The sequence below is a fragment of the Scleropages formosus genome, chromosome 4 (genome assembly GCF_900964775.1).
Source record: "Scleropages formosus chromosome 4, fSclFor1.1, whole genome shotgun sequence".
In the NCBI taxonomy this organism is placed as follows: Eukaryota; Metazoa; Chordata; class Actinopteri; order Osteoglossiformes; family Osteoglossidae; genus Scleropages; species Scleropages formosus.
The window spans coordinates 36,410,746-36,431,651 of NC_041809.1; the positions used below are offsets into that span (position 1 = coordinate 36,410,746).

The 20,906-nt window shown below is 50.2% G+C and overlaps 1 protein-coding gene across 6 annotated transcripts; it reads right to left on the reverse strand.

The window, feature by feature from the left end:
- Window positions 1-2,531: 2,531 nt before the first annotated feature.
- Window positions 2,532-17,480, reverse strand: cxxc5a (CXXC finger protein 5a). 6 transcript variants are annotated; one of them, XM_029251356.1, is made up of 3 exons: window positions 17,143-17,480; window positions 10,184-11,147; window positions 2,532-2,831 (listed from the first exon to the last, which is right to left on the reverse strand). In XM_029251356.1, the coding sequence occupies exons 2-3, from the start codon at window positions 10,973-10,975 to the stop codon at window positions 2,745-2,747; spliced, it is 879 nt and encodes a 292-aa protein (XP_029107189.1). In that variant the 5' UTR covers window positions 10,976-11,147; window positions 17,143-17,480; the 3' UTR covers window positions 2,532-2,744. The 6 variants fall into 6 exon arrangements, with proteins under 6 accessions (XP_029107189.1, XP_029107191.1, XP_029107185.1 ...); XM_029251358.1 differs by lacking the exon at window positions 17,143-17,480 and adding an exon at window positions 15,617-15,946 and having other exon boundaries at window positions 2,532-2,710; XM_029251352.1 differs by lacking the exon at window positions 17,143-17,480 and adding an exon at window positions 15,617-15,946.
- Between the last annotated feature and the right edge of the window lie 3,426 nt (window positions 17,481-20,906).

Sequence of the window (20,906 nt, forward strand, 5' to 3'; positions counted from 1 at the left end):
CGTCTTCGCCGGCGTCCGGACACAACCTGCCGAAGCCGCGGGAACGCGCACGCTGTCGGGGCGGCGGGCCGTGGGCTGGCGCGGAGCAGCCGAGGACGCCGCGGCGCGCATTAATAATGCAGGACCTCCGCTTCCTCCCAGCGCCTCGCCGATGGCACCGGCCCATCGCTGTCGTCAGGGGAGAGCTGGAAACGCGCGCCGAAACCGCCAGCCACCCCCCCCCAACCCTCCCCAACCGCCAGCTTGCAGAGACACGCTGAGAAGGGTTTCGACTGGAAGCCTGCTTTCTGAAAGCCGTCTCCGGTCGCCATTGCGGGTTGGAGGCCGTTCGTTACGGACCGAGTGCCGTGCCACACCGCCGCACCGCCGCTCGCACACGACACGTACGTTCTGCTTACGACTCTCGCTCGCACGAGCGAACAGGATACAGGTGCGACGGGGTCCCTCGAACGAAGGCCGGTCAATGTCTCGCTGGCGCCTCTTGGGAGCGCCGTTCTCGTTGTGTCGAGCGACGTCCGTCTACGGCAAACCGCCGCTCCGTGGCAGAGTGGGAGGCTTCGGCAGGTTATGAGTGAGAAACTTCCTCGTACCCACAACGCCACCTGCGCGCGCTAGGAGCTGCGAACAAAAGTTTGTGAGTTCAAGTCTCAGGAGGGGCCTTGATCTCGTATCCTTTTCACCGACGCGGGTAACTCGAACGCTCGGGAAAAAATACTCAACCGCGGGAGTAACGTATAAAGTGGCGCACGGATACTACGTGCGGCTCGGCCTGAAAGCGCCTGCTAAGCTCCTTAATGCTCACCTGTGTTTTGTCAGCTTGTCTCCAGGAGCCTCATATTAAGGTCTTTCACTGAGAAATTATTAATTTCCCCCTGATGTCTTTTTTTTATTTCGGTCGCAAGGTACGGGGAGCAGCTTTGTGAGGCAGGTATGCAAGTTCTAAAGTACGTTTGAATTCCTCCCAATATTTATAGCAAACAGCTTATCAGTGAATATGAACAGCAGATCATAGTCCTTTTACCATCAACTGATATATATATGTACACATGTATTCATTTAGCTCACACTTTTCTCCAAAGCGACTTACGATGTTACGGTTGCAATTATTTACCCCTTAATATTAAATACGGCAATTTTACTGGCACAATTTCAGGGTAAGTACCTTGCTCAGGGGTACCCCACCCCCTATAGCAAGCGGAGGTAGGGATCGAACCTGCAACTTTCATATCCAAAGGCAGCAACACTAATCCCTACGCTACCAGCCCACCATAGATGTATAGATGCACCATATGCTTATATACGTATGTAGTTACAAATATACAAAATCATAAAATCACAATCAGTCCCTTCTCCCTTACATATATAGAATTATAGCAAAATGCACCATGTTCACCGGCATTATTTTTCCAGCCAGTTTCCTTTGTTTGGTGGTTTGAAGTTTTATTCTACAACTCAGCGTAACAAGGGAAAGATCATCCAGAAAGATGTGAGGATTTTCCTGAACTTCAGGAGCCAGTAGTTTGAAAAAAGGAGGGAAAAAACAGCATGCAGAAGCAGACAGACTGCAGAAGTGTAAATATGGACACCAATACATGCATTTGTTGTTTATTCACAAAACCAGCCGAGATTTCTAAATTAATACAAACATCACTTTTTCCACTTTTTCTTCTTGCTTTTTTCAGATGTAGATCGTGGCGACACCGTGAAAGAATGGAGCTTATTCAGTGGCGGTGCATGAATGGAAGGAGGCCCCACGTCGCGCGGCTCGCTCTGTCCGCCTGATCAGAAGAACGTCCCTCACCGGGGAGCGCGGCAGCACAAGGCTGCCAGCAGCACAAATAAAAAGTGTAGAAAACCAGGTGAGGGGAGGGAAAAAAAAAAAAAAAACCACACTGTTACATTCGGGATTTTTCACCGACAGCTACCTGGGAGAGTGGCGTCCATTTCCGAGGGGATTCTAGTGGTGCCGATGGACTGGAAACCACATCTAGTCGATCAGAAATTGGGGATTCTACGTCTTCAGCGTTTCTCTTTTAATAGCAAACATTAAGCAATTGCAGGACAGTTGTTTTTTTTTTTTTTCCTTTTTTCTTTTTTTTTTTTTATCACGTAACAAAACGGAAATAAAATATAAAAAAATAAGCAATCCAAAATACAGGAGGGTTGTAAGTAAAAACAATGGTGCTAAATTACAGTAGTGCTCGTCATTAGCCACTAGGTTGTTTTTTAAAATATAGCTGTAAATTTACATTCTCTACACAAGTACTGTATCTTTCCACACGTAAACGACATAAACACCAAACACAGAACTTAGTTGATTGTCCACACCCGGTCCCTTATTTCTGTTTGGCAATGAAGAGTTCCGCGCCCGACGGTGACCGACACCGCTGGGAAAAGGGTTAAAAAAAACGAGAAAAGGTACCAAAATGCAACATACAAAAGGGAATGAAGGTTTGCCATAGATCTCTCATGTTTATTTTTGGTTCAGGAGTAAGTAGGTGCATCCATTTGTCATCGTCGCTTTTGTTTTGTTTTTTTGTTTATTCTTTTTTTTGTTTTCGACTCTGCGTTTGTTTTTCGGCCACAGGGTCCGCAGCCACACGGGCGACAATCCAAGCCAGCGGTGGCATTGCACGTGATCACCGAGCTTCGGGGGTCCGAGTCCTTACGGGAACCACCGGAAGGGCGCTCCCGTCGGCAACATCACCTTCTTGGAGAGAAAGAGAGGAGAGGGGGGGTCAGCCTCAGGGAAGCAGGGTCGGGGCGGGAGCGCGATGGTGTCGGCGGGTGTCGACGGCTGCGTGGCTGCGGAGGAAGTCCACGCTGAAGCTCTGGGAACAGAGGTCAACGTCAGCCGAAGAACTCCGCACCACAAACCATACCGAGTCGGAACCCCACCCAGCCACCCGCCCCGGACTTAAATACTATCCCCTCTTTCCTCGGTTGCCCTCCCCGCTTCCTAGCAGGTCCCCTCGTTTGTCCTTCTAGGAGGCGAGAGGCTCGAGAGAGCGTCCGTCGTGCCGCAGACCGGCGGCCCTCCCTCGCTCCCGTCCCGCGTCCTCTCCTGTCCGCTCGTCCCCTTTTCCCCTCCATCCCCGCTGCCGCCCCGCTGCTCCGCTCGTCCTCTCCCCTTCTCCGAGCTCCAAGAGCAGCTGGCCCTGTTGAGCGTCGCGCCAAGCTGTCCCAAGCAGACCTCACCCCCCCCCCCCCCCCCCCCCACCAACACCCACTCAACCCCAGCCCCCCAACTCGTCCCTGACTGCTGTGAGCCGTGGCTTTGGCTCCAAGTGAAATCCGATACGCCACATTCATTATTTAGCCGCCACGCAAACGCATCCTTCCCGGCTCCCCGACAGCAGAACTGGGGACCGTCTTCCTTCCCCCTCCTTCTCTGCTCCATTTCAGTCCGACCTTCCTCTTTCTTTTTCCGGTGAAACCGACGCGCGCTCCCAACGCCACCTGACTGGAGCTCCGCGGCGGTCGTTAAACTCGGCAAGTGGCTCTCGGCCCGGAGACCGCAGCGGGACCGGAAAGCCGCAGTCACTGCAGCGGTTTGCGCGCAATCGGCAGCGGCGAGCCCAGCCTGCGTGTTGCGACGCACGCACACACACACTCGCTGGCAGGCGTGTGGCGCACGGACACGCGCAAAACACACGGGACGCAGCATTTCCGAACGTTTCATCGGCGTCACCTTCCAACGGCTGAGCAACTTTGGAAAACATTTCAAATCGTCTCCATTATGAGCATTTTGTGCCGTCACTTTAAACGTTACTATTATGTCACTGCTACGTGTTTTGTTAATGTTAAGCTATATTATCTTACAAATGTTACTATTATGTTGCTGTTATGTTTCGGTTATATTATTACGTACAAAAACAGGCAGCTTGTAATGTAATGGTTGCAGCTGCTGCCTTCGGCCCCCAAAGGTCATAGGTTTGAATCCCACCTCCAGCTGCAGGAGTACCCTTAAGGTACTTACCCCAATTTACTCCAGTAAAATTACCCAGCTGAATAAGCAGGCAAATAACTAAGTAGCTTAACATTGTAAGTTGTTTTGGAGAAAAGCATCACGTAAACATTATGATATTATAAATGTTACCATTAGGATTTTCACAAATCTGTGCCAGGAGCACCTGCTGGGTACAACGTGAGATGTCCAAAAAACAGTGTATCCTGCTACAGTACTAATGCACACAGAAGCACCACGGTAACAACGGTTATGAAACGAAATATAGCTCAATCACTATCGATTCTCATTCATTTCTTCTGGCCACCTGTGAAAATAGATGTCGTCTCGGCGGATTACATCTCTCCTTGTAAAACACGGATGTACAAGACAGGCATCTCCTGCAGTATTTACAGATGTTTAACTCAAATCAAAAGCAGATGTTTATACCTGACTGACGCATGACGACCAAGGTAGACGTATTGTTTGTACAGCAACCTGCCCTAATGGTCTCTTACTTTATCTAGTATCTAGTGTAGTAAACTACTCAACTTTCCAGGAAGGTCTCAAAACGTCTCTTTCAGACTCACGTCTCTTTGGATCTCCTGTTAACGCGACGGATACGCATGACGTAAGCCGTCACAATTACTGCCGTAGCGGTTAAAACTGCTGCCTTTGGACCCAAAGGTTATAGGTTTGAATCCCCTCCAGCTGTAACAGCCTTGAGCAAGGTACTCACTGTAAATCACTCCAGTAAAATTACCCAGCTGTATAAATGGGTAAATAATTGTATCAGATAAATGTCTATTTCCATAAATTCTGTGTTCTGAAACACTCTTATATGTTTTAAAAAATGTTTACTCTCAATGTGCAGCTACCCACATAGCGCATGTTGGTCGGAACGGTTACAGCAGACGATCGGACTACTTCCAGAACCACTTGTCTGCATCGATGGCTCGAAATACACTCCTACCTTCTCTCAGTTCAGCGTCGCTTTCGAAACGAAGCGACCACTAAATGAGTCATTGTAAATGTACCCAGGTATTTTACACGGTTTATTTCTGCACCGCCGTGCCGCTGATTACCCAGCATTCACTTGCGCTCTTAGAGCGTCTCCTCGGTTCCCCGACCCTGGCGGCCATTGGCGCCGGTGCGAGAGCCCTGCTCCGTGAAACACCTTCACCTTGGCTGACCCCTGCCCCTCCCTGGGCTCTCGCCGAAACCGCCCCTTTGCCCTTGTGCTGTCTGCTAGAGAGCTCAGCTGGTGTCCATCTGTCTAGTCCTGCAGTGCTGGGGGAGAGAACCGCAACACTTGGTCACGTCCCTCTTTGGCGGCGGCGCCGCACCACCGCAACGCGAAGGGCGTCGAACGACTGCGGCTGAATAAACAAACAAATAAATAAATAAATAATTGGCGGCGGCGTCGCTGACACGGCGGACCGGGTCAGCTGGCCGAACACACAAAAACGTACTCGCGCGTCCACACTCACCGGCGATGGCAGAGAACACACACCCTCCCACACGTGCACAGCAAAGTGGGCTCTCCGCCAGCCCATAAACACATAAACATTTACATTCACCTTTTCTCCAAAGCGACTTACGACATTAAGCTACTTAGTTATTTACACATTTATACAGCTGGGTAATTTTACTGGAGTAAATTGGGGTAAGTACCTTGCTCAAGGGTACTACAGCTGGGAAGGAGGGGGGGGGGATTCAAACCTGCAACCTTTGAGTTTAAAGGCAGCAGCAGCAGCAGCTTTATCCACTACGCTACCGGCTGCCCCAAAACAACACCGGAAGAGGAGGAGGAGCAGTCAGGGTTCGGGTTGGAATCCCTCCTCCAGTGGGTTCCAGCATTTTCCGTGGAAGCGGCTGCGCCCTCTTTGACCCGTGCGCTCTGCTCCTTTCACATCCAGGCGGCAACGCATTCCCAAAAATATCTCTCGATGTCTTTGGCCAGTGAGGTGCGACGTGCTGGCAAACTTGGGGGCGTGGCTAACTCCCCCCTCCCCCCGCCTTTATGACCGACTCCGGGCTGCCATGTGGTTCCCGTGGAAAATGGCCCAAAGGTCCCGCCATTGCCAGCACAGCCCCCGAAATTCCCCGCCGGGCAGCATCGGCAGTGCACAACCTGGGCCTCCGGGCCCTGACGGAGCCGTCTCCACCCAGGCAGTGAAAACGTGGTCGTTCACCCCACCTGTCCGCGCTCTGACTCTTGACACATGAAGACGTATCAAGTCCTTCCCTGCTGTTCCCATAAATTTCCTTAATCGTTCCAATCAGACCTCATCAAAACCGCAGTGCACACACAGAACCGAGGCCTCCTCCAGCCCTCTGGTCCGGACATCACTTCTGGCAACGGTAACTTGCGCTTGCAAGAAGCCTCAGGAAACGGCCAAATAGAGCAAAACAAGCACCGAAAACACAGCACAAGATCACGTGCTGATGGGCCTCTTTGCCCAAGTACTTCACTAATCACTCCCAGCTGAAGAGCCAACGCTGGGCTTTAAGGCCCTGATGATGCCCGTCCAGCCCCCTGACCCCGAAGCAGGCCCCTACTTGTAGGGTATCGATGAAAATATATTTAAAAAACATCGTTTACTGTACATTTAATGTACAGGACATGCACTTTTTAGGGGCTTTGGAATAAAATAGGCAATAAAAATCAAATCCATCGCCCGAACCTGGTTAACGAGACCTCCACGCGTCCAAACCAGGCCAACACTGGTGCTCGTAAACTTTCGTATAAAGGAAACACGTAGAAAGAATGCTACTTGCCATCGTCCGCTCAAACAGAAAATGTGGAGAGACACCTGTCCGGAGGCCAGTCCAGTGAGTTCTGGACACCGTCCACTTGACTGCAGACAGACATTACATTCGTTACCTTGGACACATTAACATTTCAAGCATAACCTCCCAAGTTTAAAATTCCACTAGTGGAACGTACTCTTCACCCTTCCACACTATGTGGACAGTGTAATTCAGGCTGTTTTTATTTTGCTGTACACGCAGTTATGTCTTTGCATTTATTGTGGTTTCGCTCCGTCAGTGTACTTTTACCCTTAAGGGCGGCACGACTGTTTCCAAGGGCAAAGCGCTGCAGGATCTTGAACCGTTCCGCACCCCCCCCAAGGACATCGACATCTACTCTTACCTACGACTCCAGTGACAGCGGCGTAACCCGATTTCCTCCCGATAATACAGTTTGCTCCACAAATAAATAATGTAAACAGAAACTTTCGGCTCTGCGGTGACATCTGTGCTGGTCCCCTTCGGCCACAGAACGCGCTCTCTAAAGGCGGTGACCTCAACAACGAAGATTCGGAGCTTTGGCCGTGAAGGCGGCGCTCCGACGGGTCGGCGAGACCAGCGGGAACTCCGGCTGCCCCGATATGCGACTACAGGCCTTCCGGGCAACACCGAGCGCCAGCGGCAGGACCTTGAACCCAGAGTACCGTCATGCTACCGTGTTGACGGTTCTCTATCATTTTTTCCCATGCCTGGAACGTGTTTTTATTTTCAGATTCCTTCCAGGGTCAACGGTTCTGTGAATTTTGAGATGAGACCCAAACAAGTCTCAGCGCTAATGCATTCCCGCACTCTTTCATTCGCCGAATCTCTTCGGCGTTAACGGTGCTGGAGGATCACTTCTAACCTCAATGCAGAGTTTGAGCGTAACAACCCAATGACATCGACGCTTCAAGTTTTAAACAAAAAAAAAAAAAAAAAAAAGTTGCAATCCTTCGTTATTTAGGCATTTAAACCGTCCCGAGGAGCGCACCTCATGGCTTTGAAAGCTGACCGGTACCTTTAAACGTTGACTCTCTGCCATTTCTTTCATTGTCAAACTCTTCGGAAGGTGCATTTCGCAAGACGAAACCAACGTTCCTCTTTCTGTCCTCGTTTCGTTCGTTTCATTTTCATCTTACGGAAGGAAAGCGGGCAGCCGGCTGTAAAAACGTACCGCAGCCACATCCGAACACCACGTTTAACTGAACATTTACGGCGCTATGATAACAGACGTGACGAGCTCTGCGTAGCGAAGAGCAGAAGAGCAGTTCCAAATGTGTGGTGCTGGCAGAACCGTGGAAGGGTTGGCAGTAGGAGTGCACTTGTACGGGGCCTCGTAAAGACGATGTCAAAACTAACTGTAAAGGCCGATCGCGGTGACACTAGAATGTTCCTTCCCGCATTACCAAGGCGTTCCTATGTGTCGCATGCTTGTAAGATACATTTCTGGTAGGTATTTAGTGTTTACTTTAGCAAGGGAGAAATGATTGATGGCAATTTCACTCAAATTCGGGGGGCAACATTTTATTCAAATTATATTACAACTATATGAATGTATATTTAAGTATCATTTACAATCAAACCCCAATACAATAGTTGCAATTTATTACATCCGTCAATTGTACAAAATACCGTGTTTATAAAGTTCAGCTACATGAGCCAGTTGGCCATCTTGCGGCAAATCTTTCCTAAAAACAAACACTTTTGAACTAACACTGACAGTTATTACATGTACAGTAAATGGGCAGTTAACAAAAGTACCACCAGCCACAAGTTTATAAGATGCCAATGCTTTTCCATGACACACAATGTCTACAACAATGACTTGTTCAAATACAACAGTGTTGATAACCAAATTTACAAGGAGTTCCTGGCATGTTAGGCACCGTAAGTGTTGAGCGTAGCCATTCAGTCGTGACACGCGCCAACGTTGGAGCGGAGGAATCGTCGTGCTTAACGCACTACGCTTGCGTGAGGGCCCAGGGAGCAGCCGATGGGAGCCGTCCCAAACCCGAGTGCAAAACACAACATTCCTCTTCCAACCCAAGTCAGTCACTACGGTTTTTTACCATGTTCCTGGTGCAGTCTCTTGCTGTGGTCGTAGCGAGATCATTTCTTTTTACACCCCAGCATTCCCTTCTCATATTGTCTTATTAAAAGGAGAGGGGAGACATGTCTCCCCCAATGTTCTAGCAAGTCTAACTCCCGCCCCCCCCCCCCCCCAAAAAAAAAAGAAAAAGAAAAAAAAAAAATTGCATACAACCACTGATTGCTGTTTATTTTTTGGTCCCCCACTACTCCACCTGTTAGGCCTCTTCAAATCCATGTTACCGCGGTATTCCTCAAAAGAACGCGGCACTCAAATGCTCCACAACTTTTTCCCCAGAACCCAACATGGCCTTTCGAAATTACTGCATCAATTATTACTCCGTTGTTCTATCTGGGCTTAATACCGCTCCTTTTACCCTCCGACCCAAAACCCGTCACTCGCATCAAAACTGGTCGGGTAGCATCAGGTCATTTCGTGTCCAGTCCCTCAGCCTGAATTCCAGGAGTGTCTTTTAGCACCTTAAACTAAGCGCGGTGGTCATCGTTTACGCTTCAGAGAGCAGCACCACACTCCCTACCACCGAGGCCGACATCGCAGCGCGGTAACGGTAACGTCGCGTCCGACGATGAAGCCGGTCGTCGGCGATCACGTTTTTCAGGTTACTTGAAGTTCGCTTTGAATTGTTAAACTCCGCACGGCATCACACACGCGTCACGTGCGCGGAGGAGCACGGGGGAGCCGTGACAGAGCGCGGGGAGACGCAGGGGCCCGCCGACGCGTCGCAGGAGTCCACGTGAGCGGAAGGCGGGCGACCGTGCCACATTGACACCTGGCGCTCCAGATGGACCGGCGGAGCGCGCGGCTGCCCTCGCATGGATCTCGCCGAACGCGCGCGCAGCCCCCCTCGCGCGTGCGCACACGCAGGCTCGGCCGGAACGCGCGCCAATCATCAATAGAGAAGATTGCGTTTGGAAGGGGATTTCACGGAAAGCCAGCTCATTTGCCGGGCGGGGGGTTGGGGGGGGAGACGAAATAGAACAGAGATGGCCTCGGCTCGTCAGTTTCCACAGGCGGCGTGGAGGGAGCGAGGTGCGGCGAGAGGGGGAGGAGAGATTAAAGAGAATCCTGCGGTGAACGTCTGCCCCAAACATCCCTACTCCACCACCTGTCACTCCCCCAGATCAGAGCCTCATCCCTTCCTATTAGCTTTTAAACCTCACCCACATCAAACCCTCACCTCCTAAGCTCCGCCTTCCTCACTACCTGATCCCTGCCCTCCTCAATCCTTTGTATTATGAGCCCCGTCCGCCTCTAATCCCGTGCTCCACAGCCCTTTAATGCCCACCCTCCGGAACCCCTTACCCTCCTGAGCCCTACCCACCTCACGCCCTTACCTCCAAAGCAGCGGACGGCTTCTTTTTAAGTTCCTCACACTTGCGGAATTTACAAATCTGGTGGCCCGTTTTGCGGTTCCGGCAGCTGCTGCACTGCTCGCAGTTTATCCGCCGGCGGCAGGGCGGGCACATGCCACACCGTTTCCGCTTCTTCTTGCCCGAGCTGATGGCGGACGCCAGCTCGTTCTGCATCGGGTACTCGGCTAGGCCGGCCATGTGCAGCGCGCTGTCTGCGAGGAAGACTCCGGCGGGCGTCATGATGAAGAGGCCCGGGTTGAAGGGAAAGCCGCCGATGTAAGGGAAGTCCGCCGGGCTGGCGACGGCATCGGAGCCGGATACGCCCTCCAGGTCACCGGCGCCCGCTGCCTGGTCCCCCGGCAGCAGCATGTGCTCCATGCCGGCGCGTTTGAGCAGCGCCGCCGCCTGGGCGAAATGCAGCAGCCCGTTCTGCGCCTCCAGAACCTGGTCCAAGGTCCGCTCCGGCTTCCCCGTTGCCGCCGCCGCCGCCGCCGCCTGCTGCTGCTGCTGCTGTTGCTGTTTGAGGGACACAGCGACCGAGTCGCTCCTCACCGCCCCGCTGGAGGCCCCGTTCTGCAGCAGCCCGTTGGCGGCCGAGCAGCTGGCCGTGTACTGCGACAAGGCGCGCGAGTTCTTCAGGCTCTTGCTCAGCGGCTCGCTGATGATTCCGCTGCGACTCCGGCGCTCCGGCACAGCGGGCTGCGCGTCCTCACCGCAGCTGCTCCTGTCCAGGGCCTGGCCGGTCTGGCCATCCTCCGGTTGTCCTTTAGACATGGTCCAGCACGCGTGAGGTGGAGGGGACTGGGAGGCGGTGCTGACAGCCTGTTCAGAGCCCAGGTGAGCGTCACACCTCACCTGCTGACAAAGTGGCCAATCGAAGTCCGTGGAGCCCTGGACTCAATACTAAATCTCCACCCTCCACATCCTTCCTTAGGCAAACAGAACACTGGGGGAGAAGGAGAAGAGAAGAAGGATCATCTTTAAAGATCTGACATTCAGACCATGATGTCTTTGGAGATTCAGCAACAGGTCGCCGACTGCCAGCTTGAGCAGACGGCAGTTGAGCGTTTAAGGAATCACACTTGTAATCTGAGCTTTACTACTACAAGACTATGCGGGCACCCTGCTCTGCAGCGAAGTTCAAACCAGTACCATGGTGAAATACACAGCTATGTAAACGTCGGCTTCCTCCATGAAAAGGATCGGCTGAGCAGGAAAAAGCGACAAAGTGTTCGTGACGAGCTGTGATGCTTCCCTACTTCGTGTTCAGTTCAAGAACAAGTACAAGAACAAGTGTGTGAGCCCAGGGTCTCCAGACATGTGCGAGAAAACCTGGTCTGTCTGTGCTAGCAAGGTCTTCACTCACCTGCTTCACCCCTACAGCCACAAACTTACAGCATGCGCCACCAATGTAGACATCGTGAATCAATTCCAACATCATATACACACGGGAACTAGAGCAAAAAAAAAAAAAAAAATATCCTGTGCAGCACATAATCCATTTTTGAGGAAAAGTAAAAAAATTTTAAAAAAAAGAGACAAAGATGGGCTCACCGCAATGTCATCAGCACTAACCAGAAGAGAAGGCTCACTTCCTGATTCTGAGTTATATGTAATTAAGAGACATGTAAGTATTGACGAATTAAGCTGCGCTGCAATAAATGCCCCAGACGTCTCATCTCGGAGATATATGATACAGTAAGCATTTCCAGCTCCATGTGTTTCATAGATTTCTGTCACCCTGCCTCACCTCCTGATGCGTGTTGTGCACTTTCCTTTTCTCATCTGCGGAGCAAAGTGCAGTGACTACAGCAGCGTACTCATCCATATGATCTTGGGCAAAGTTTACCCGCCAGGGATCGGGCCACTTTACGGAAGCTCCACTTATCCCGGGATTCGCAAAACTCCAGTCCTAGGAAGCGGGGGAACGCACTGGTTCGGGTCCAGAGAGAGGCCCTCAACCCGGGTGACTTCGCTCCAATCAGCACAAGTGCACTTTGGGCAAACTGTTTCGCAAGGCGACCAAACGGAAAACATGGCGGAGTCGTGTGACACAGCGGACGCGCAATTCCCAGGTTCCGGCAGCGCTGCCAGCCTCCGGCAGCAGAACCCATGCGAGGTGCCAAAAAACAAAAAACACGCAACGTCCCCGACGCAGGCACCGTGGAGGAGCGCCGAGGAGGCGGCTGGGCCGGACCGGCCCTTATATGGGGAACAAAGGCAAGGGGAGGTGGTGCGGGGAGAAGGCGTGGGGGGGGGGGGTGGGGGGTGCGCACAGTGTGTGTAAATTGGAAGGCCAGAATTAGTGGGAGGTGAAGCTTCAAAGGCAGGAACGCAGCCCCCGCGCTCCCGCCAGCTCAGGAGCCCGCAGCGCCAGCAGAACAGGGCCAGCGGCTCGACGCAACACAATGCGTCTGATCAGGGGCTCGGCCGCGGGGTCCGCCAGCCCCTCTCGCTCTGCCTCTCCCCCCTGCCGCTCTTCCAAAGTCTCGCTCTCTCTGTCCGCTGCACCGTAGAACGATCGGCTCAAAAAAATTTTTAAAAAACAAATAAAATTAAGCGAATGAATGAATGAATAAATAAAACGAGCTTCGCAAGAGCCCATCGTCCTAGACGCGTTTTGCATATGCGAACGCTTTAATGAGCCACCGGCCTCCTGTTATTGACTTTGCCTCTGAAGTGGCGTGATGGAACCGTCTCGCTGAGCCGAGATGCGGGGGCCAGCCCACAGGTAGAAATGAGCCTGTACGGAGACCCCCTTGGGTGGGAACGGGAACATCACACAGCACCTCCAGCCCAAACAGACAGGTGCGAGAAGAAAGCAGCAATATTAACATGAAAAGACAACATTCGAAACAGGATGGCAACCCGCAAATCTCTCGTGGTTAAAAATGCTCAAGTATAACAGTGGGAAAGGATCTAATAGTGTGCGACTTCCTCTGACACACTGGCTGTGCCCTCAGCCAACACGTTATAGCTTTATGTCAAGTGCAGATGATCATGTAAAAGTTAACTAATTACTACATGAACAAATATTTGTTTCTTGTTTTTAATTTTCTCCCCTTGCAATAAAATTCTAAACTAATCAGCACACATGCTGGCTGGAGCAAGCGAATTTTCAAGTTCACCACCTCTGCTCATTTAGGCTCACATTACCTGTCTACGTATTCAGCGTTAATAAGGTTTCTAAGCACTGCAGGTTGACCTGCGAAGAAAAGGTTTATTTTAGAGCTCCTCACAAACCGTAGGAGCTCATGACCTGCACTGCATTTCTCAGAGGCTGAGACTCTTAAGATAATTTCCCCGTTCGGACAGAAGAGGCCCCGAGCTAATGTCACAGCTCATATTGTCATCAATACAGGCTGATGGCATTAGGATAATAAAGCATTTAAACATATTTAGCAGAACTACGTGTGTTCCTCTGCTTCATCATGGTGCTGTTTATTACTTTTATTAACTGAAAATTAGTGCGGTACTTCTAGTTTCAGTCATTATGATTATTCATAATAGCATCATTGTCTCGCGTCTCCTTTGGAGTTCAACGCTGATCCTGGAATAAAGATGCAGGTCCAACTGTGACCTGAACCAGAACCGGGTCTGAGTGCTTCTCAACTCTTGGGCAGCAACAGCAGCAGCAGAACAAAGCAAAGCAGAGGCCAAGACTAGAGGAAGACAAGTGAAGGGTTCGCACAAATAGTGACTGTCCCTATGACTGTGGCCTGCAAATCTCAGATTTTCATTCAGTCAAAGTATTTGTTCATTCAGTTTTAAAGACTTACAGTAGATTATAGAGTAGGTGAGAAGGAAGTCACTGAACTACCTGGAAGCGTCAACTAATTAGCATTTGAATATGTTTATCTCCTGTTCTTTTTGCGAGTGCTACTCTTTACTTTTATGAGCCAGTAAAAACTGGTTCCATTGATTTCAGTCTACTTATATTTGTACAAAAATCCAATCTATATACAAAATTAGATTTTTGTTTTTATTATTAAGGATTGTGAAGCAAAGTTTTCCACTGTGGGCGGCCACTCTAAGCGCCATAAAGAAAAGCGCACCGGGCGAGAATGAGCCGCCCCCCCCCCCCCCAACGCACCCCCCATCTCGTGGGAGGCGCGCGCGAGTTAGATATTTATTAGCTCAGGTAATGCAGAGCGCAACGTTCCGTTGGGTCCCGGACGCGCGAACACGCCAGTGCGCAAGCACGCGCGCGCGCACGGACGGACGGACACAGAGAAAGAGAGAGCGAGAGGCGCGCGCGCTCGCGCCTTCATCGCGCTGGCCACTCACTGTCACCGCACATGCACTATTAGTATTATGCACCCCGGCTGCCCGCTCCCGGTTAAGCGCTCAGTGTCACTCGCTCGGGCGCGTTGTGAACTCAACTTGTGACACCCTCTCCGTGGAAACCCCGAGGACACACGCTGTCCCCGTCCGTCCGACCGTCCCCTGCGCGCCGGCGCTCGCGGATTGCGGCAGCGAACGCGGGGTCGCTCGCAGTAAAATCCCCGCGCGCGGCGACGCTCAGGCACGGGGACGTCGCGCGCGCGCGCGGGCGGCACGCAGAGAGCGATGGGGCGCGCGCGCCGTTTGCGCCAACAACAGCGTGAAATTGATCACACGTCGAGCTCCGCGTTCATACGAGCGAACGAAAGGCTTCCGTCTCGATATTAATAATCATCATTCAACACATCCGAATGTGCGCGAAAACACCGCGCGCGGATGGTGTACGTGAAAAGTTCATCCTCCATCCACGCAGAAACTTACTGTCATTTTGGCAGCACTTGACATCGGAAGGACCGCCGGCGCGATGACCACCACCACCGTCATCATCATCATCATCATCATCCCACATAATAAGTGGCATCATCAATTCCCCGACAGTACGTCGTCAAGTTGCAGAGAATCGATGAGCGAACATTTTGCACCCGATCCCGGGGCTCGCGGAGCAGCCAGCGGCGAGGAAACGATGTGACAATATTGTCCGCCGAGTGCTACAACAATAACCGATCCGAGAACATGTGTCTAAAGCAGCAGAACGAGCGAAACGTGGAGCCCCAGGCGCGTCCCCTGTCTGCTGCGAGTCGGCGCCGCAACAACATCGCGGGCGAATGTCGAAAGGATCCCGTGCGAAACGCAATCAAACACGAAAAGCAGCGCAAAAATACCTTTTGTCTAGACTCATTGATCTGAACGCGGGGTCTCTGCGGTGGCCGCACGCGCTCCGCCGCCGCACGTTGCGGGGGATAAAGAAGAAACATCCTCCTCGCTCAGCGGATCGTTAAGGAAGATGACATCCCAACTTTCGGCAGACTTCAACAAAGTATGATTCCACCGCCCCCCCCCCCGAACACCGCTCGCCCTCCCTTCAATGTATCTGCATATTTGCAAACACAGGCCCTTTTCATTCGCACCTACCAAAGCGGATCCGAGCGGAGGGGCGCGATCCCGCTGTCCGAGCGCTCCGTGTGCGCGCCCGCCGCCGACACCGACGCCGGAAAACAGGGACGAAGGCGAGTTCTGAGAAGCAGCACTAATGTTGGCGTCCGCGGCCGAACGGGACGATGAAGCGCCTGGAAACGCACTTTTGTCGCGCGCGAGCGTGCGGGCTCACCGACCTCCCGATTCGCGCGATCCCACCTCTCCGCCCCCCCCCCGTCGTCCTCCTCCTCCTCCTCCTCTCCGTTCGCGCAGGAGAGAACATGCAAACACATTTCATAGATTTTTGGAGCTTCACGTAAAAACCGAACTGGACTTCCCGCGACGTAGCGTCCAAAATAAATAAATAAATAAATAAATAAACGTAATAATGTAATAATTAAAAGAAACAACAACCGACGTTAAGCAAAAGGTGGCGTTCGGGGGAAAACACGGCAACCCCTTTAAACACTCTGCTCTTTGTGTGTGTGTGTGTGTGTGTGTGTGTGTGTGTGTGTGTGTGTCTGTGTGTGTGCGCGCGCGCGCGCGCGCCCGCCCAGTGAAACACGTGTTGACGGCTGCAGAAAGACAACACCGGCGGCCGCGTCTCTCCGTGTTTGTTCGTCGTTTAAGGCGATGCAAATTTGCGCTCTTTGAACACAGCAGCTTCGTTCCATTTAATTTGCCAGGCCTCTTTAAGGAGAACTTTACTTTTAACACACACCCCAGGCTGTTCCCGAGTTCCGCTCACCGGGAAATGTGTGTGTTATCGCAGCGATACATGTAACACATACGTAATAATATGTTACATATGTATAGCACTCATACCTTAATACATAATTATTCGTCATTCTGATACTACTAATTTAATGTTTTTTTTAATAAAATACACAGACCGGTCCCACAGGAACGTGTATGAGAAACCACTTTGACGGCACTCCTCTAATAAGCGGAAGCGGCAACATTTATAACGAAGCACGAAAATAATTACCCGTAATAAATTATGGCCGCGTTAATAAGTCACGTGCCGAGGTTGGTAATACGCTAACAACTGTAATGACGTCATGTAAGCACAGGTTGAGCGCTCGTCCTGAACCCGTCTTTTTGTGCGCGCTAACCCAACTAACAGAAATTACGTCACTGGACGTAATAATAACAATAATAAAAGTTTCATTATGGGTTCAAAGGCTTTCTTTTGCTAGTTAATAATTAAAACTGATGGTTGTGGGCACCAGGTAGGGCACTGCGTCTAATCTTAAGGTTCTAGGTTCGAGTCCCCCTCCTGTAGCACGCTTGATCAAAATACTAACCTTGAATTGATACAGTAAGAATACCCAGCGGGGTAAATCACTGTAGAGTTGATTAACATTGCAAGACGCCTGGAGGAAAGGGGACAGCTAAATAATAAGATTTTGTCAAAATTACATCTAAGATGCATGGTGTATTTACACACACAACGCAAAGTAAACAGAAGATGATGCGGGAGGGGGGGGGGGGTGTCACTGCAGAGTGTGTTAATTTCTCACCGTGGGGTAGCTGAGCCGCGCTGGTCAGTCGCCGACTGACCGCTCGGGTCCGATCGGCTCCTCTCTCCCTCCACGCAGAGTCCACTCCACCTCTTGTGAGTGTCCTGTCTGCTGGCAGGCGGCCAAGCCGAGTGTGTGGAAATGACACCGCCAGGGCGGCAGAGATTTTCCTTCATTTCTCTCCTTCCCGATCGCAGACGGGCTGACATTGGCTGGAAAGTGGAGCAGCTCGTCAGGGACAATCAATGCGAATCGATCGAGCGGGTTCGGGCTCCGCGCTGGAAAATAACACAGCAAAAGCTGGAGAGGGAGAGAGTGAGGGAGAGAGAGAGGGAGAGAGAGAGAGCGAGCGAGCGAGAAACAGAGACACTAGAGAGAGAGAGAGAGAGAGAGAGAGAGAGAGAGAGAGAGATTAGCGGCTGTGGTGTCTGGGGGGTGTTCTACGGCAATCAAACACTCTTTCGCGGACACCTAGTCCACGACACACACACACACACGGCGTTCCACCTGGACACACACGCTGCAGCGCTCAACTGCCCCACGCGGGTACCTCTGTCACTGTGCTCTCACGTGTGACACTGATCCTTTCCTGCTTACCATGAACCGATCGGTAGATAAAGCTGAATTCCAACCTCGCATCTCACCTTTATTTTCCCTGCACATTTCCAACATCTTCGTCCGCCCACTAGGTGGTGTGGTCCTTAGGAACAGTGATTCTGTATCGTTTCTAACTTCCAATACTCCACCTGTCCGCTTCGCTTTGCCTGATTAAAGCCTCTCACGTGACTCCCGACTGTTTTTTTCATCGTTTCTTGTTCATAACTTCATTTGTTCGTATACTATACGGTATAGTGTGCGCATTGAAACAAATGTGGCCGCGGACGGGGTATGAAGGCGCGCGCTCACAATTTCGCCTCCTTACGATCGGCAGGAACTCTGGTGTTGAGTTGAGGGCTGGTGTTTTACCCCGCCTTAATGAAGTGACTTGAGAACAGTGTAAAGTTAACTGTGTAACATTGTAAATGGCCCCGGCTAAAGGCACCCGCTAATATGAAGTGTAATAACGGAGAAGCAGCAGGAGTTCCCCCCCGCGCGCGCGCGCGCGCTTCTTACAAGGGCCGCTGACGCCCCCCCCCCTCCAGGGCCCAGGATCCTCCTCACTACTCAATGTTTTGCCGCAATATTCTTGTGTTTCACAATTTGTTTGTTAATATTTATTCGTTTTGGTCCCGTTAAACTCATTTTACAAGGAATTTGTCATCAGAAGGAATTCCGACGGATGCGAGAGAACAGATCGAAGCCTTTTTTACATAATTAGTACTAAATAATTTAAAAAGTAGTTATCGTTTTTTTTTTTTTTCTTGATCTGTTTTCCTCAGAAATTAATCTGGAATTATAAAAATGCTAATTTCTTCCCCTAACCCTTAATTCAGCACAGCTTTCAGACATCACCAGTATCCAGGCTACTAATAATGAGGACCAGCTGTAGGTTTGATTGAATACATGTGTAGGTTACATGGATCTCACCATGGTTTGGACTGTCTTGGCAATGGGGTGGTTGGCATGCGGTGTATTGGTCAAGGCTGCTGTCCTATGGTCTGATGGGTTTGGGTTTGAATCCCAATCCTCTGTGGCAGCTACATAACCTGAAATGCTCCAGTAAGAATATCCTACTATATAAATAGAAAAATTATTGTAAAATTGCTTATGTAAGACTGCAGGTGAGCTAAATAGAGATGAATAATAAATAAAGGTTAATAGCAAAAAAAGGAAGTGGATCAATTTCAGTGTGTTTAATTACTGTGTGTGAGATTGGGCTGTTCCAGTACTAGTTGTGTGTTGAGCACAGTCCCAGTGCGTTGGTGTGAATACATTGGACACGCATTTCTTGGTAATCCTGCGGAAGGAAACCCTCTCAGTGGGACTGCCCGGGAGTCTGGCTTTACCCTCTCACTGCTGCCCAAATTCCCTTCCATCTCGCACTTTTCGATATCGCCTTGCAGTTTGTCCTTTTTTTTTGCGGTGCACTCCTGCCAGCCTGCAGTTTGAATGAACTCGAAGACGGGGACAAAATCTGGTTTCTCTCATGATTTACCTCTTTCTGCGTGTTTTTGCTCCGGCCAGAGTGACCACATTCTTGCTCTCCATCCTGGACCTTTCCTGCATTCCTGTCTTTAGGGCCTCCAGCACGATCTCCTTCCTCCCAAAACAAACTCTTTGCAAGAGAGATGTCGCTTTCAATGTGCCTCATACTTCACAGATGCTACAATAAAATGTCTCGAAATTCCAGCTGGCCTACTTTAAAATGAGTCCTGCTGACCCGCTGTTCGGTTGGTACAGGAGAGAATCCGATACCAAAGGTTTCTTCTTACGGTGAACCTGTACTTTCAGCACTTGTGTTCTAGGAAATTTCTCAGAGTTGAATTATGCACCAAATTTGCACATTTATTAATTTAGTTTTTCTCCAAAGCAACTTACACTTATTTACCTGTTTATACAGATGATAAATTCACAGAGGTGGGATTCAAACCTGTGACCTTTGAGTCCAAAAGTAGCAGTTCTAACCAGTACGCTAGCAGCTGCCCAGACATTAGCATTATTATTGCTCTTAGATTTCATTTAGCTGACTACATGTTTGTCCAAGGTGGCAAATGTTAATCAGCTTTACAATGATTTGCCTATTTGTATTAATTCAAGGGAAATACCTTGAACAGTCATACAATAGTAGTTGTGGCACTTGAGCCAATAACCTTCGCTTTGCAGAGCAAAAGCCGCAACATAACGGAACGATCCAGTGGACCGTCTCCTCTTGACCCTCTGTAGAGGACAGTGTCCTCTCTACAGTCCAATTAGCAGTGCTGGATGTCTCAAACTGACCCGGCATTGAGTCCATTGTAGTCCATTTTCCTCCCCAGCAGTGCAGATGGACGTCCATGCAGTGAAGGGGGAGTAACTGGACAATTTACCTGCTGTACAGAGCAGTAACGAATCGGAGTGTGTGTGTGTGTGTGTGTGTGTGTGTGTGTGTGTGTGTGTGTGTGTGCGTGCGCGAGTTTCGCACCCACAATTTTACAATGTCACACACAATGTTACAGTGTTACATACTATGCATTTAAGATTGCGTTATACACATTGCACACGTTGCACACTCATGGACAGTTATCTGTGTAAAGGTAGTCTGAATTGAGTGCAGCAGCTCCACAGGGGAGGATTACAGTCGGACTGAACACACAAAGAGACACTTGCTGTCCTTTGTCCTCCTCCATCATCTCATAAAGTGCAAAACAAGCAAATGCAAAGGTATATGTCAGTGTCATTAATTTCTGCTCTCTGACTTTCCATTTTTACACCATTTTGCAAACCAAATTGGTAAATCAAATAATTTACAAGATTCAAATTCAGCACGAAATAATCTGATTATGCACAAGTAGTATGCATAATTATTATTATTATTATTATTACGTATCTGATATCGTTCTCCAAGGACAGCTAGTGTTAAGTTTGCATATCTATATGTACATTTACAATTATTAATTTTACAGATGCTTTTCTTCAAAGTGACAAACATTTCAGAGAAAAATACAGAAAGTGCATTAAATCAGCAGGAGGAGCGATTTGGGCGCAAACGCATGATTCTACAATACAGTCAATTTGTCACATACCACGGTATAAGCCATTTTACATTACGCAAGTAGGTGCATGTAGACTTTTCTATTGTTAAACAAATTGTTTCTTAAGCAATAACGAGATCAGGAGAGAAGTTG